The sequence below is a fragment of the Alosa sapidissima genome, chromosome 4 (genome assembly GCF_018492685.1).
Source record: "Alosa sapidissima isolate fAloSap1 chromosome 4, fAloSap1.pri, whole genome shotgun sequence".
Taxonomy (NCBI): Eukaryota; Metazoa; Chordata; class Actinopteri; order Clupeiformes; family Clupeidae; genus Alosa; species Alosa sapidissima.
Genome location: NC_055960.1, coordinates 8629316 through 8646815, shown reverse-complemented (window position 1 = coordinate 8646815; position 17500 = coordinate 8629316). Strand labels below are relative to the sequence as shown.

Here is a 17500-nt window from a genome sequence, read left to right as displayed (position 1 = left end):
CGAGAGAAGAGCGAGGAGAGGAGATGAGTATCGGGCGGAAGGAATAAACCCGGAAAGCAATCTGTGATTAGAGGAGACCTGTCTGGATACATCCATAAGCCCTCTGTGTTTGAGCGTGATAAACAGCTCTTCTCCTCCAATCTAATTACAAATACAATCACTGCCGCTGCTACAACGGGGAATTAAGACTATCTCGATGAGAAGGCTTGATTGAGATAGCTACCTGTAATGCACAGAAACTCTCTGTGGAAGCTGGGTAATTCAAGAGGAAATGTGGAGCTGTGTGTATGAGTGTGTGTAGGGTTGCAGAATTTGCAGTGGTGCAATCTGTACAAAAGTGTGTTTTTTTCCCCTGCATTGTCTCTGGCTCAGGAGTTGTTTGGGAACATGCTTTGTTCAAGGGGGAGTAGGAATTGCTTTACTCATTTGCTTTGAAGTATGTTTTGTCTCGGTGCTTGCAGCTCATCTGGAGTAATTTTGTCATAAGTGGGCTATCTCATGAGAAACGCCTACTGTGTATTCCTTCCCCAAATACTGAACTTTGCCATGCATCATTTCCCAGGCTGGTATTACAGTAACTGTGGGTGTTTGGTGCCAGTATACATTTGCTTTACAAAATAGAGATTAATACTTTCTTTTCATACAGACATGTCTGTCCCCTGGCCTTTTATTTATTTTTTTAAAAAAAGAAGAAAAAAACTGCCATATTGCCATGGAAACCTCAAATCTGCAATTCCCCCCCGAGACTTGGGTCAACCTAGAAAAGATGGAAAGAAAAAATGTAATTTGAGGTCTTGCCTGAAAAGTTTTTCTTTTCTTGTTCTGCTCCTTTTCCCACACGCTATTTTAATGTAAATGAAATCCAGGCCATTCTTCACCAAGTGTAGGCTACGACTCCTTCAATCAAGGTTTCAAGCTTTTCTACTAGCTGTCACTCATTTCTGTTTTTTTAATCACCACCATTATCTGTGATTTCATGAGCTGAGGGACTGCATGCCTAGAGTTGGGATTATTAAACCCAACAGGAGGCTGTGATTGACATAGCAAAATTACACCGAAGAGCAGCCTGTAAATGATCTCAGCTGTAGTGGAAAACAAATTCCAATTCCCTAGATTTCTAGTAGCCTTCTATCTTTGGAACCTTTTAAAATATATACAGGATGACACCAGTGAATTCCTATAGCAAGCCTAAGGATGCATGCTGCAATTGACTTTAGTGCTAACTAATTAATACCTTCGTAATCATCCATGTGTGTGTGTGCTATTTCTATACTGTATATTGCACTTCATTTACGGTTTCACTTTGTGTCAAATTAATGAGTGTGCGCTTTTGAAACGCTCTGTGCAGTACACCCTTGTCCTCTTCACTTAACAGAGTGTAAATGAAATGTAACCGGCTCGATCATAGCAAAACCACTACCCTTGGATGTCTCGCACAAACACAGAGTGTGCACTCAACGTATACTGTATGCCCAATGTATTATTACACCAGTTAAGTGCTGTGCAATGAAGGCTGTCTCTGATAAATGCAGATCATAAGCACGGGTCAAACGTGCTCTCGATAATAATGTAATATAATGCTCCCGCAGATCATGCTAGCGGTTGTAATGAACGGTATGTGTTTAGAGACACCGGGGCAGCACCATATACAACAAAAATCAATATCAATTACCTGGGTATTGAACAGTTGTCAGGGGCTAAACGTGTAGGTGTCTTTTTTTAACCAGCATCAGGCAGCGGGTCTGTTGTTCCACACATCAAAGTAAAACTCTGTGCCGAACATATTTTTGTGGACTGTAATTGCCTGTTAACCTTGAGGTTGACAACTTAAGAGCTGAGTAGTTTGTTTTTAGATTTGTCATGTAGAATAGATCTATGGGCAGCTGCACCTCTTGTGTCTGAGCAGTAGTTGTGCTTCTCCATGTATTTATTTTTTTCTTTTTTAAAACCACTCCTCTACTCTTTTTTTTTTTTTTTGGCCCATCGGATCAGTCTCTGTAGCATTCGGGTTTGATTTACCTGCCTGACAAGGTCATCTTTTCCCAAACTCCAGGACTCGGTGGGAAACCTTTCGAGAGACAGACATGCAATTTGTCTTGCTAGGCCAGACCATTCCCACCATCCACTTCAGGGTTTTAAAAGTGGTCCAGAGCATAGATCAACGCTCAATGTTCGGTCCAACCCCTGGTCCTATTCAGAGGATAGAGTGACCTAGCCTCCCTCCCAATAGACACAGCATGTGCGCCTCTCTCTCTTCCTTTCTTTCTCTCTCTCCCTCCCTCCCTTGCTCTCTCAATCTCTCTCTCTCTAGCTCTCCCTCCCTTCCTCCGAGCGGTGTATGCTCTGGAAATGTTTTGATGCAATCATGATTAGAAACACCACCTGGAGGTAGGTCAGTGATGGTCAGCTCTGTGCTCTGCTAAAGACAGATACACATGGCGCGCCTTATCTTTATGTTCCTCCCCAGATGTCTGAAAGGCTTGACACGTTTGCCCGTGTACAGCTATTTACGTAAATCTGCTGCTCCACAAATGCATTTTAAATGGTGTGCAAGAGGCATTGATAGAAGAATGGACTGTTGCAGCAAATCTGTGGTAGATGCCATGGACATTGCAATGCCACACGTTCAGGTTAATCGATGCTTGGGACATTGCATGCAACACATTCAGGTTAATTATTTACTGAAACCACCAGAAGTGAAAAGATGTTCTTTTTTCCTCTATTTCCTCTGTTTTTTCTCTATTTCCTGTTTTTTTCCTCGCTGGAAGCACACGGGTTATGTTCATGCTTTCCAGTACGCTGGTTTATTTACAGCGCTAATGATGAGAGCGGCGGCGCCTTCTTAACCCGGCCGTTCCGGCTCAGCCATCAGTCCTCTGACAGCGAATGTGTGGAGGCAGGTGGCAGGACAGTGATGCCGTTTCGTTAGCCATGACTTCCTGCAAACATGACGACCGATAAAGTGCATCCATCTGCGCCCACTTCCCTTTCTTCCACCCCGAAGTTACCGACACGCTCCTGTTGTCTGTTTGTGTTTATATTTAGCTGCACCGCTAGCTACAGGATGGGTGTTAGTTTGCACCATGTTTATGCAGTGATTACGGAGAAGAGGGCTCACAATTTGGCGCAGTGCCGATTCTGGGCTAATCCAATCAAATATTGGTAGCATGTTTTGGATCGGCAACTTTGCCTGCAGTTCTTTATGTCTTCATGTCTTTCTTTCTCCAGTCCCAGGATGTTTTGGTCATCACCGGGCATGAGAGACACGGGCGAGGATGCCCCTCTCGTGCCATTTATCTGCAACAGAGTGAAATATGCACCAGACAGTGGGTTTCCTGTGTAAAACGTGCCGGTGAGCTGACTTGACCTGAGGGCAGTGGTGGAGAGAGGACAGATGATGGGGACGGGAGGCGGATTTGGACTCCGGCTTGTGCAGTTCACACCTCAGAGTGGCAGCCGACGCCTCCTCCTCGTCATCCTCCTCCGCCGGTCTTCGTCTTGGCGCATTAGTGCCTCTTTCATCTCCAGGAAGGCGAAAGCGATAATAGAACCGTGTCGCTGCACGACGTCTGTGGTGTTTGCTCTTTGCACATCCGCAAACTCAGTTTAAGATGGGGTGAAGCTGAGGGTGGGGTGTTGGGCATCCACCCCCCACCCCCCTTACACACACCCCTTATGTAAGTGTAAGGGTATTGTCTTTGGTGGTTTTGAGCCTTCTCTCATTAACTGGTGTTATTCCCGAGCTGAGGGGAGAGGAGAGGAGCAGAGTAGCACTCCTGTGCTTGTCTCACCTCTGAATAATTGATGGCGCACTCCCCCGCACACGCGTCTCATCCCCGGGCCCGGGACAGGACGGAAGCAAGTGCGCCGTGAACGAATACATCTGACGGACGTGTGGTCTGCGCAAGTGTGGTTAGCAGGAAGGAGGACGTGGGGGTGGAGAGAAGGATTTTTTTCTCCTCTTTTTCTCTCTCTCTCTCTCTCTCTCTTTTTCATCACCTCATCTTTAACCTAGATCTGCCACATTCATCTTAAGAAACTATTTATCACCGGAGAGCATTTAGAATTCGGCGATATCCAAGTCAAATTATTCCAACCGCGCAGTGTTTTGGAGAGGGAACAAGCCTGTTAAAGACGGGGTTAAGGTGTATCTGGAAGAGGAGAAAGGAAAGAAAAAACCTCCTGGTGACTGCTGCAGTGTGTATTCCCTGTCTGGCATTTGTATGCTGTTCATAGGTCTCGGTGGAGACCATAAAAAGACACCTGTTAGTCACATGACCAGCCGAGGATCCCAGAGGACACTGAGCTGGTGGCGGAGTATGAAATAAAAACGTGTGTTTTGTTACATTCCAAACCGGGATAGCAGATGTTTGCCCATATAGGTGACCGAAACCAGGTCAGTGCTTGATCTAGATAAAACAACATGGCGTTCCATTTGTGCTCTTTTCTCCCATTGAGAAAAGAGAGTTAGCAGAGTTTCCTCTCCAGAAAAAAATGTTTAAATGTTAACAGACTTTTTGCGACTGGAGATTGCATACAGAGAGCAAATAGAATTTTAAAATGAGGTGTTTATTTCAGTGAAGCTACCAGCTACTGGCTGTTTCGCTGGGCTCAGTTCATTAACTATATAAAGGGTTAGTGGGATAAAAGATGCTTTTAGTGCTGATAAGTACTGTTTATTTCTTCTCCATTATCACACATGAGATTTGGGGCCACGGCAGAGTTTTTCAGGCACTTTGTTATAGTAGGGCTGCAGTCGGAATGCATGCCCGTACATGCCAACTGTTGTAGCCCTACACAAATGTTCTGTTGCAAGGTATGATGGGAAATTATGCTCTTGTCGCAGATCTTTCCTGTCAGTGTGGTCCCCCAAAAAGTCACACAGTTGAGGTGACATCGTCATGCATCTGTTGTAGTATCTTTCCCAATAGGGATTTTGTAATGAAAAGTCTAAAAACTATAAGGTTTTACACTATTACTCCACCTCTTTGGAATTTAAGTGCTTCTTTCTTGTCAAACAAGATTAGATTCATTTGTGCACAGGGTAATGCATTTAAGTCCTTCATTTAAAAGACCTGATTTTGGAAACATGCACTCTGATTTCCAAATTGATTGTTCATCACCTGCATTGATTAACATGATACCATGTACATAACGACTAAAATGACTTGGAAGGTGCTGTAGCCAAATGAAGTGTGTCTCACTCCAGGAAATCAACTTATTCAAACTGGTGGCGTCTACATCTCAACAAATTGCTGGGATGTTTTGCATTCCATGTTAAATTGCTTCGCCACCAAACTGAGTCGTCAAGGATGAAAGTGTTTGTTTTTGCACTGGGTAATGGTGCACACTCTCATTACAGAAACACACTTCACAGAGTGCATTTTATTTTACGCCACCACACCCCCCCCCCCCTTTATTTTTTTTACTACAGGCCCTGAAGCCCTCTCATATTTACAGTTTGCAGATTCAGCAGAGTATTCCAGATAATTAGAATCCACTACAGATTAATGAGTCACTCGTACTGTTTCCTCCCACCCACCGCCCCTTTTCAAGGTCACTATTTGGGTTTCAGGCTCTTGCGTTGGGTAGGGCTCTCTGCTCCTTGTGAAGAATGGTTGACCTTTTGTGCTGCAGTGGCCATTCAGGAAAGGACACTTTTCTGATCAATGTTCAGTTTTTCTCATTGTGCACTAATTAAAATAGATGCAAAGTGCTGGCAGCTTCTAGAGGACATTACCTGAGAGAAACTATACTGTTCTCAAGAGGTCATTTGTTTAGAGTATCAAATACATTCACATTTCCTGTATCAAGTGTCTGACCCAGTTACTGTGAAGTAAAGACATAATGTCTTTGTAGATTTCTTTTATGTTTTTTATACAAAGTTTATTCAAAGTTTATCCAAAGTAACATGAACACTTATATGTCAAGTTTTGAACGCTGCACGATTATTAACACTTCATTATGGCACTGTCTATCCTTATTCATCTTGTTCACAAAATTTTTTGACTGATGATTTAAAATAGCTCTCCACACATGTGTCTTTACACCTCCACTGCAGGATCTCCATCTTGGACAATGGAAGCCTAAGACTATCGAACGCCACCAAGTCAGATGCAGGTGTCTACACCTGCTTTGCCAGAAACAAGTTTGGAGAGGCAAGCAGCACTGGAAATCTCCTGGTTAAAGGTAATGTTATACTGCCACACATATGTAATAAAAGAATGCTCCTCATCAAATGTTCCCAATCTTGGGTCCCTAGGTGCTTCTCCTCATCTTTCCTTGCACCTGTGAATGTTATTACTACAAATTCACCTCTGAACAACAGGGCTGAAAACGATAGTGGTATCTAGTAGCTAAAATGGTAACATCTGTTTTTTTTTTCCGCTGTATTAAATCTGTCATCACCACCTGGATGCCACAGTGTGTGCCACAGTTCCCATTTTTTTTTATTAAATGTGCTTTTTTCTTCATCCTCTGTCTACACGGTGGAACATGAGTGTCTGCAGCAAATGAATGCGCTCGCAATCGCATAGTGGATCCTCATTAGGTGAAGAGTGGTGTTGCTCTCGCTCTTCTTAATGAACCCCTTTCAGCGGCAGTCTCGGAAAGAGCACCGCAAATTTACCATATCTTTGGCAAGGGGATTTGTTTCTTATTAATGCAGAATTCACCCTCCACCCCAATCTCACACATACACACTCACTCACACACACACAGACACAGACACTCACACACAGTGAATCACATTCACCCTTATAGGAAAGAACTAAAATAAAAAAGGAAAGACAGCGAGAGCCGGCAGTGTCACAAATTGTGCCTGAGATGCCTGGTGGGGAGGGAGGCTGGGTAGCAATGCGGCTCGGCACCGGTGACTTATTACGCCGTATTAAAAATGGATGAGAGGAGGGCGGAATGTGCTGTGTACTGTGTTGCTCGGTACACACACACACACACACACACACACACACATACACACACACACACACACACACACACACACACACACACACACACACACACATATACACACACACACACACACACACACACACACACACACACACACACACACACACACACAGAGGGCACTCTCATTTCTCTTCCGTCTGTCTTGCTCTTGTCGCAGATCTCTCTTGTCAGTGTGGTCCCCCAAAAAGTCATCGGGGTCAAGTCATAGCATCACACACACTAAATTATGGCGAGGCATGCGCTCCAGCTCGTCGGCCACACGTCCGAGGGGCTTTGGCCTCTCACTCAAACCCAGGAGCAATTGATTGTGTGTGTGTGTTTATGCAGATTGTGCCATCATGCTCTCTTGACGTCAGGAGCCATAGTAGAAAGTGCAAGCATTATCGATGTACACAGTCTGCATGCTGTTATATTATTGATTCCCTCAAACCTGCAACAGACATTTAGCTATGAGAGCTACGTCTCTAGCAGCTTTGTCATTTCATTAGATGTGTAATATGTAACAGGCATAGATCTCTGCCTAAATATTAGTTTAGAGAAGTTAATATATCATTTTTATGTTAGTATATCCAGTCACATACCCAACTAAGTGCAGTCAGTCAAATTAAGTGCTATGCTAATTGCTGTGAGGAATGCAATGAGAAATTAGATGAGTCATAAACCAAAAATTGCCTTGCCTCAGAACTAGGCAGTGGATTGCATGTGTATCTACTGTGTAGTGAGGTCTTGTTTCGGTGAATTTAATAGACAAAAATATGTTTTGGTTAATTAACTAAAATAAAATAAAATAAAACAGTGTGTCCAAATCTCTTGACTCTAACACCCTCTAAATCAATGACCCAGATGAGTTGCCTCTACTACCATTGTTAACTGGTTAAAAAAACATTAACCTCTTGTGTAGCAATACTTTGTAGTTGCCATAGAAACCTCTTTGATCATCTATCCTCAAGCTTCAAGAGTCAATTTTGCATGGAGGTTTCGCAATGATTTATATCAGTCTAGAATTGTATAATCGACTTCCTCAACTCGTTAATAGGCATATTTAACAAGCATTTACTGGATCCCATTTGTGAGGATGACACAGGCATTTCAACCCAGAGAACAGATGCGTGCCTAAAATGATGTTTGATTGTGATAGTTTGCAAACACTGACCAGAGATTCAGATAAATTAGACAAATGTACAAATGTTCTTGTCTGTGTTGTCAAAATTGTATGTTAATGAACAATACACAGCAGGTTAATTGTGGCATGACAGGCACTTTGGTGTTTGTTGCCTTGGTTCCCAGGAGAGTGCAAAACAGGCTCTCTTTATCAATGCAGGCTCTTTCTGCTTTTCTGTCAAGATTAAGTGTCTTAACAGAGAGCAAGCGACAGCAATACTGTCAAGTTAACTTAACTGATCATTCCATGTAGGCGGATGTTTTTCAATTTCAGCAAATTGCATTTAACCTCCCAATTTGGCTGTATGAAGAGGAAGGCTTTGTTTGACTCCCCCCCACCCTACTAGTTTACTTGCCATCATATCTCGTTTGAGAGCTGCATCTTCAGCTCACATACAAATGTTCTCATGTATGATCTAGTCCCTAACTGTCACAATTGATAGCGCTTTGGAAATGGGACGAGGTAATTTACATTCACGAGTTCATTTGAGCTTCAAAACAAGGTTTGTCTGTGCATCTCCATCCACGGAATGAGCCCTTATGGGAGATGACAGTGGTTCATTTAAAATTGACTGCATTGGGATGAGTGCAGCAAAAATACCTGTCACAACGCATTCATTCACCCGCAATATGAATAAGCGCCACACACACCCCCACCCCACCACCACCACCACCACCACACAGCGTGTGAGCATGGGGCACAACAGACGAGGCTCACTAATGTCCCAATTATTCCAACACTGAGGGATGTTAACCGGATTAATCTGTCGTTATCGAGACGTGTTCTCCTGACAGAGATGAAGGTGGAGATATATTCCTCCGTCAGTGTGTTTTTTTCTCTCTCTCTCTCTTGTCTTTGATGGCTCAGACTGTCTGAACTCCTTATTGAGGGCTATTCAGGTTGAGTCCCAGGTGTAATCCATCAGGGCATGGCTGCACCTTTTTTTTTGGTCCGAGGCCATGTGGCGTTTGCAGATTGACACCAAATGGAATCAAACAGGAGGCCGCATGAGCGTCATGTTACCTTCTGAATTAGCCCGCACCTCCAGGTGTGTCCTCCTTCCATTAGCAGCGGTAAGACATGACCCATAAGACTTTTGAGAATTAAAGGCCCTAACATGTGATCACATAAATCTAAAAGTCTTATTTTACAAGGTGACAATGTCCATCACGTCCTCAGGTCCTTCACAGAAAAACTATATATTTTATGTGAAGCTTTTTATTTGTAGGCTGGGTAGTGGGCAGAATGTAAGAGAGGGAAAAAGATGAAGAAAATATTTCATATTTTATATCGACTTCACTGAGTGTTGCATCTTTCTCTCTGGTCGGAGTCATAAGCCATTTATTCTCAATGAAATAGCACATTGCATTGAATGACCTCCAGAATCTTAAAAGCCAATCATTGCTATAGGGACACAATACAACTGACACTGTCCTGTGTGAGTCAGAAGCAGGTAGGGAAGACTCCTGTGTTGTGTGAATAGGGACAAGTGTTGGAAAAAAAACATGTTTGTTTGTTTGTGTGTGTGTCTGTGTGCGTGAGTGTGTGTGTGTGTGTGTGTGTGTGTGTGTGTGTGTGTGTGTGTGTGTGTGTGTGTGTGTGTGTGTGTGTGCGTGCGTGCGTGTGTGTGTGTGTGTGTGTGTGTGTGTGTGCGTGCGTGTGTGAGTGTGTAGGCATGTGTGCCACAGTTTGTTTTCCTTTTTTTCCTCCACAGCCAATGGAGCCTTTGAGATTTGTCCTTGAGAGAATTTCCTTCATGTCCTAAGGACACTGTGCTGCTGTATTCATGCTTGTTCTTGAAAGCTTTTCTGTTAATTGATTCAAGGCTGCCGAGGCAGTTGGTTCAGGCAGGAACACCGAAGGGAGAAAATCGCAGAGAACTGAGAGGGTTGCTCCTCTCAAAAGCAAAGACTGCAGTGTAGGTATTATGGAGATGATGCTATACCACATACATGTACAGATGGCTTTGATACATATGACAAAGGGGAGGAGGGGGGTGCTGAAAGGGGGCTTTTATACAAATGTATCCGATTTAATGTGAACATAGCCTTAGACCAGACATCTTAGATCAATTTCCATCTCCACCCCCCACTGAGAGTCCCCCTGGTGAGGGTCTTGTTTTTTCCTCCAACACGTTTGACCTTTTAGCCACATCTTACCGGCGTGGCCGTCCTGGCAGGATGATCCCGGAATCGGGCTTGCTCAGTCTTCCAATCCACCAGGTCGGCCGGCTGGCTGCCAGACCCCCTCAGAACCCCTGCATAATTGAAGCGTGTGCGATCGCCTCGGTGGCAGGAACAGCAGTGGTGATGGTGGAGGAGGTGGAGGAGGAGATGGAGAGGGGGCACTAAAGAGCAACCACACCAGAGTGGAGCTCACATTCACACATGCTTCCAGGGGCCATTAAAGTCCAGACACTGCTGTGCTGGAGAGCCCACTGTCATGTTTGTTTTCTTCCGCCAGTGTCTGCGGCCAAGCCGCTCACTCACGGAATCCCAGGTGTGTGTGTGTGTGTGTGTGTGTGTGAGTGAATGATTGTGGAGGCATTATATGTGGGTGAGAGTAAATGTGTGTATATGCGTGCATGTGTTGTTGGTGTGTGTGTGTGTGTGTTTGTGAATGTGTAAAGAAAGAGCATGAACAAAAGAGAGTGTCAGTGTTGGTGGTGGTGGTGGTGGTGAGGGGTAGGGTAGCTCTCTTACAGAGCCTGTCACACGTGCCTCAGCACAGCAGCGATGCTATGCTATGCTAAGCTATGCTATGCTATGCCTCCCCATTAATTCAGCATGTAAACAGTCGACTGCGCGCCTCTTTGACCTTTCCCTCTAATGCGATAACTCTGCAATTTTCCCCCATCTCTAGTTTCCGCCTTCTGGCCCCCTTAGCTCTTTCCCGCCGCTACGCTAAAGCCTCACGTATCGCACACTTTACCTCATCTCTGACTGACCCCACCAAATGTGCAGGACGCTCCCTCCTCCCCACTCCCACCCCCTCACCCCACCCTCTCACCTACCCATATAATGACATTTCGTAACAAGGTATCATACAAGATGGATATCAGTCAAATTATGCTGGAGAGCCCTCCAGGGGTCACGTTTTTTTTTTTTTTATCTGCACGGTCTGTCAGCAATGATGATGGAGTGGAGTAATAACACCCACGTTCCCCCGTTGTCTTGTCTTCACACTCTTTCTGTCTCTCCCTATATCCCATCACCAGAAGAATCCTCAGTGGGTTGTACTCAGGTGGATACGCTCAATTCGCCACAAAAGGCTGGGCTGCCTTTTTACACCGCTCCCCACCAGGGGTAACCTGACCCTCGCCAGATGAATTTCATTCAGCCTAGCTCCGCCTAGCTCCACTCACATCCATCTGGGATTGCTTTGGCACCAGATTGTATGGTAGAGCCAATCAGGACGCAGGGCGGGAGTTTCATAGATGTGACGTAGCGTAGAAGCGACTGTGAGACTGTTCTCAGCGTCACGGGTTGGCTTCGATGTGAGTGGTTAAAGTAGCACCTCAATAGATGACGGACAAGTGACTTATCCAATCATATGCAAGGATTTTTTGATAAGGCCCAGCCTTCTGAAGCACCACTCCAATGGATTGATCCCAGATGGATGAGTGGAGCTAGGAGGAACAAAATTCATCTGGCGAGAGTCAGGTTACACCAGGGGTGGACGAAGTACACAATTCCTTTATAGATACGCCTTGTCAAATATTACTCCAATACAAGTGAAAGTTGCTAAGTCAAATTTTCACTTAAGTTGAACTACAGAAGTACTTGCTTTTAAAAGTATTCAAAAGTACAAGTATTTTTCCTTTTTAATGTATTGTAATGTTTATTTGGTCAGTAATATACATCCTTTGGTATACATCCTTTGGTCGGTCATAGGACTTGAACAGACCTTTTCGTCCTGACATCCAACAAAAACACTTAAAGCTGCAGTTGGCAAGTCGGACAGATTGAGGGGAAAATTTTTAATGTTTACAACTCTCAGGGTTGAGAGTCAGAGTGCACCAGACTGTGATTGACAGTCAGATCTCGCACAGCCCTGCTCTGATTGGACCAGAAGAACCGGGAGCTGTGAATTTTTGCAAAACAAATCTCTCAAAGCTCTAGGTGGAGGTAGAAGTGCAAGTTTTTTTCTAATACTGGCTAATTTATATTGTTCTGTTGGAGCATAGTGTCAGTTTCAGTGAATATGATCAATTATGCCTATCGCATTATTGCATTTAAAATGTTCACTTTAAATGTGGTTAAAAGTAATGAGTACTTCTTTACTTGGAGTAAAAGTCACAGGTTTCCAACAATGTTAATACTCAAGTACAGTACAGATACTCAAAAATCATACTTAAGTACAGTAATCAAGTAAATGTACTTAGTTACTGTCCACCCCTGCTCCCCACACACACACACACACACACACACACACACACACACAGTCACATCAGACTCCAAGATCTTTTCTTGTTGTGCCCTTCCTTAGAGAGTATTTTGAGTGGTATGTGTGTGTGTGTGTGTGTCGTCAGTGGCTCCGAGCGTGGAGGTAGTGATATTAACGGATCCCCCTCTGTTTACTCACGGGAGGATTGGGTTCTACCTGCCCACGTGCACGCGTGGCTCACAGGCCCTAAACGCAGGATTATGAAACTCCCACCTTTTAAATATCGCCTGCGGAGAAATGCACTTCACTTGGACGAGCGGATCGATGAGATCACTCTCGGGCGTGTGGGTGGGTGTATGTGAGTGTGTGTGTGTGTGTGTGAGTGTGAGTGTGTGTGTGTGTGTGTGTGTGTGTGTGTGTGTGTGAGAGAATTCACAGACCTGTGGAGTTGACGCCGTGTAATAACGTGCTCGTGAGGGGAAATTCGGTGAAGAGAAGAAGGCCAGCGAGACACACAGGTGGTCGCTCCTGTCCCCTCGACTGTCATCGAGCAGGTGCCGCACAGATGTGGCGGTCAGCTTACGCCGGCCGGTGCTCCACCCGCGTCAGAGGGCGCCCAACGGACATGTCTTCTCTTTACGCCCCTGTGGCCTGGCATTTCAGCCCAGCGGAAGAGACATTATGCGCTTCTAAAGTCCGTCACGCAGTCAGTGTAGGATGGGGATTCTACTCAACAGTAGTACTCAAGAGGCATCCACGAGCCTTTGATTATCTATGTTCCACTAAACCATTTTTTGTCTTCTCTCTGTGTGTGTGTGTGTGTGTGTGTGTGTGTGTGTGTGTGTGAGATAATATTCAATGCAAACATGGCGGGTGGGAGCACACCGTATGAACATTGCACTGCTGGTGCTTTCCACATGAATTTCAGTCTGTCTGGGGATCGTTTGCCATGCTTCATTTAGCCCACGCTCAGACCTGCAGCGCTTCAGTGGAACACTAACAGCACCCCCGTGAGGGGGAAAGGGGAACTGCCGCATTAGAGGAACCTCACCCTCTTCCCACCCACTTACCACACAGTCAGCAGCCCTCCCTATTGGGGCTCAGAGTATGTGGAGTGGAAGGAGGGAGGTGTGTGTGTGTGTGGGTGTTTGTATTGTTTGTGTGTATGGTGTATGTGTTTGTGTGTGGGGGGGGTGTAGAGGGGGTTGGAGATGGATGGGCCCAGGCTGTCATTTAGGTGAGATGAGCAGTGGCTGTGTGTGTGTGTGTGTGTGTGTTTATGAGTGTGTGGTGGGGTTTTGTGTGGGGATACAAACACAGACTTATCCTGTGGTGTTGCTGTTGTGCAGTAGGAGACTGAAGCTTGGTGGGGGGGGGGGGGGTGGGCATCTCGGCGAGGCGTGGAGATCACGCAGATTTAGCCTCAGCCACAGCTGCGGCCCCACGGAGTTTGCTTTCGCTGGATGCTCAGGAGGTGGGTTGGTGGGGAGGGAGGAGGGGAGATGGGATATGCGGGCGGCTGCCTCGTCGGTCCGGGATTTAGTTTGAGACGCGCAGGACATTTGTGCAGGCCTGGAGAATATTATTGCTCCATTTGATGCTGACAGTGCCGTTGTTACCATGACAAATAGGCTGGGGAAGCGGCCGCTGTGCTCTCGAGTGAGATCTCGCTCATCCGTGCGAATGATCTCATGTTTTGCTTTGCCTTCTGTCTGTGTCGCAGAGCCCACGGTGATCACCACCCAGCCGGCGACGCTGGACGTGACGGTGGGCGAGAGCATCGTCCTGTCCTGTCAGGTGACCCATGACCCCTCCCTGGAGCCCCGCTTCACCTGGTTCTTCAACGAGCAGCTCATCAAATTCGGCAGCCACGGTGACTACTTTGAGAAAGTCGGCGGAGTAAGTGCTCTTAGCGGAGCGAGGTCCATCTCAATCCCAGCCTATCATGCCCTAAGCATACAATATATGTCAAAACGGTCATAAAATGTACAACCCACACCAGCACATAATGAACCTTACGATCGTATAAAAAATACACACTCTTCATATCCTACTGCGTATGCCTGTGTTATTTATGATGTGTCAAACAATGGATGAGAGTCATTGTCCCCCCCCAGCAGTCTCTGGGAGACGTTCATCTGAGTCCAGTCTCTAATAGTCGTTCCCTCGCATCGTTTGTGAAATAACGACATACGCATTACAAGTTTGACAGAAAAGCGCACTGAAAGACAGACACATCTTCTGCAGCGCCTGTGACTTAGATTAATGCATTTTTAATACAACACACGCCTGCCTTTCAAAGGGTTCATTCCTAACATCTATACACTGAAAGCCAACCCCCCACCCTTTTTGCACAGAGGTGATAATTATTAGTCTCAGCAATGAAATGAAAGTCAAGGATGGATTTACAGCGCAGATAGTTTGTCAGGTTTTCCATTATGGTGAGCACTCACTGACAGCCCCACGCATGTGTTAATGCAGTTTATAATTAAGACCGGGGCACGCGGTAACAAATGACTCCGCTCCGTCGCTAACATGCACCAGTATGGCGTTCCATTTAAACTTCATGAACCTTTTTAATTGTACAACTGCTTTTGCTTCATTCAATTCATCAGGCCTCCTTTTCTTAGTGGCGAGTGCGCAGGGGCATATCAAGTGATGGAGGCATGAGCTGTTATTACCCGCAGTGGAAGTGAAAGAGAAAAACATCTTAAACTTTCTTTAACCCTTTTGGAAAAAGCCACACAGGATGTTATTGAGGATAATTGCGGCGAGCCAAATGGCGGGAGGTATAACACTCATTCATTTTGTCCATTGGTTACTGCTGTGATAATTTCATATTCAAGCCAAAGGGCTCCACTTTGCCAACCATGCTATTCCATCTTATGCCCCTGTTGCTCAGTTCAGAGGCAATAGTTACGGTATGTAGAAGTCACAGGCTCAAATCCCAGGTTACACAGAGAGAAAGAAAAAAAAGCTTTTCCTGTCTTCATGCACTGCAAGTTGCTTCAGTTTAGATCTAAGTGTCTGTTTAAAAGAAGCAGCATCAAAGCCACATCCATTTCCCTTATGTGTTGCTATTGTACTTTAAAAGGCCTTTGCACACTGAAATCCCTTTGCATGTATTTCTTTATGCAGTCAGTCAAATGCAGAACATTTTGCAAATCTGACCTGTTCCAAAACCGGTTTTGACAGACGAATGAGACTCTGAGACCATTGTGCAACAATTATGTGGCAAAGGCCTTTACACGCAGATTGTTGATTATGCAGGCAATTGATCCACCTGTGTCTGTCTGTCTCGCTGTGGTAGCACTCCGCCGGGGACATCATGATCCGGAACATTCAGCTGAGGCATGCTGGGAAATATACCTGCGCCGTGCAGACCAAGGTGGACAGCATCTCCATCGCCACAGACCTGATCGTTCGAGGTATGTTCACGACTCCTGCCCGCAATCATCTCCTCAGCAGCCGGTGTCCACTCCACGTTTGCCCATGTGCCCAAGGCAGTCTTAGAGACTGACCTGCACGGGGCCAGCGCTTCTCTCATGTCTTTTTTAATTACCAATCACATCTCTCCCTCCGTTAGGCTCATTCTGCTGTACTTCACTCAAAGACGGCTGCTTTCATTAACTCGGACAAGTGAAAAACGCACGGCTTTGCTACTGGCTTTTTCAACATGCCGACTGCCATTGAAACCCTTTTGTTGTTGCTGTATTAATTCTCAAAAGTTCTTTGTGATGTGTGTGTGTGTGTGTTGTTGTGTATTTGTTTTGTTTTTTCACTTCATCTCACACAATATGCAAAACAGTCTCCATATTTGATGAAGGTATTAAACACATTTTTAGATTCAAACAAAAGATAGCGCGTGGTTTCCTGCGTCAGAAGATGAGAACAGAGGGGGGGGGGGGGGGGTACTGTATAATCTAATTAGACAGATTAGCTCTGCGAAAATACCAGCACGAGAGGGGGTGGGGGATGAGGTGCTTGGGGTATGTGGAGTGTGTATGTAAGTGTGTGTGTGTGTGTGTGTGTGTTGGGGGGGGGGCGTTAGCAGGTTTCACCAGCTGCACACTCTTGCTTGAGGCACTGGCAGGCCGATAAGAAGGCCAGTACGCAGCCTGGGAAACGAGAGAGCGAGAGCGAGGGGGGAAAAAGAGAATAAAATAAACCAGAGTAAAACGCAGTAACACGGTTTGCATGGCTGCCCCGCGTATTTCCAGGTCCTCCGGGCCCGCCCACGAGCGTCCATGTGGAAGAAATCAGCGATAACACAGCTTCCCTCTCCTGGAGGCCCGGGCCGGATAATCACAGTCCAATTACGGCGTACACCATCCAGGCAAGGACGCCCTTCTCGCTGGGATGGCAGGCCGTCACCACAGGTGAGCCCCCCAACCAACCTCCACCGCATTGTGCTGCACCACGTCGCAGATCTCCCAGTCTGGCCTCCTGTGTTTCTAGTTCAGTCAAAGTCCTAAGAATGTTTTTTTGGCTTAAACTGTGATTTAGATTTTTTTTCTTTCTTTCTTTGTTCTTGTACTGGTGAATCAAATAAGACAGTATAGTAGGAAGTGTTTGGCAATAGGACAGAAGCTCAGAGTTTCATTATTGGACTCGCATGCCTCCCTGTCTGACATTGTGATTGAGTTTCCTCCGAATTTGCCAGAATCTCACCAATGTGTGACAGGTCAGCCGCTCTGTCCATAATGAAACTTTATTAGCAGTGGCCAGCAGTGGCCACAGGATGATGAATAAGGTTACAAAGGACACAGCAAATTAGAACCATGGGGCATCGTTTTGGGCATTGTGCTTAATTGGTTAATGCACTTATACAGAGACGCTGTGTCCTCCATGCCACTGGGTTGGTCAGACTGGAGGTCACCCACCCACTGAAGCCATGCTGCCAAAGGACTGTAGGATTGTCCGTATTAAGGGAAACAGCTGCCCTTGCTTTCCACCCCCGCACAGTAGTAGGGATTTTGG

The 17500-nt window shown here is 45.7% G+C and overlaps 1 protein-coding gene across 2 annotated transcripts in view; it reads left to right on the top strand.

The window, feature by feature from the left end:
- The window catches only part of cntn4 (contactin 4), a 101179-nt gene that overhangs the window by 75902 nt on the left and 7777 nt on the right, over positions 1 to 17500 (top strand). For both annotated transcript variants that reach the window (XM_042089683.1, XM_042089684.1), the window contains exons 12-15: positions 6062 to 6189; positions 14244 to 14419; positions 15831 to 15948; positions 16741 to 16899. In XM_042089683.1, coding sequence (XP_041945617.1) covers positions 6062 to 6189; positions 14244 to 14419; positions 15831 to 15948; positions 16741 to 16899 — 581 coding nt within the window. The remainder of the gene's footprint in view (positions 1 to 6061; positions 6190 to 14243; positions 14420 to 15830; positions 15949 to 16740; positions 16900 to 17500) is intronic.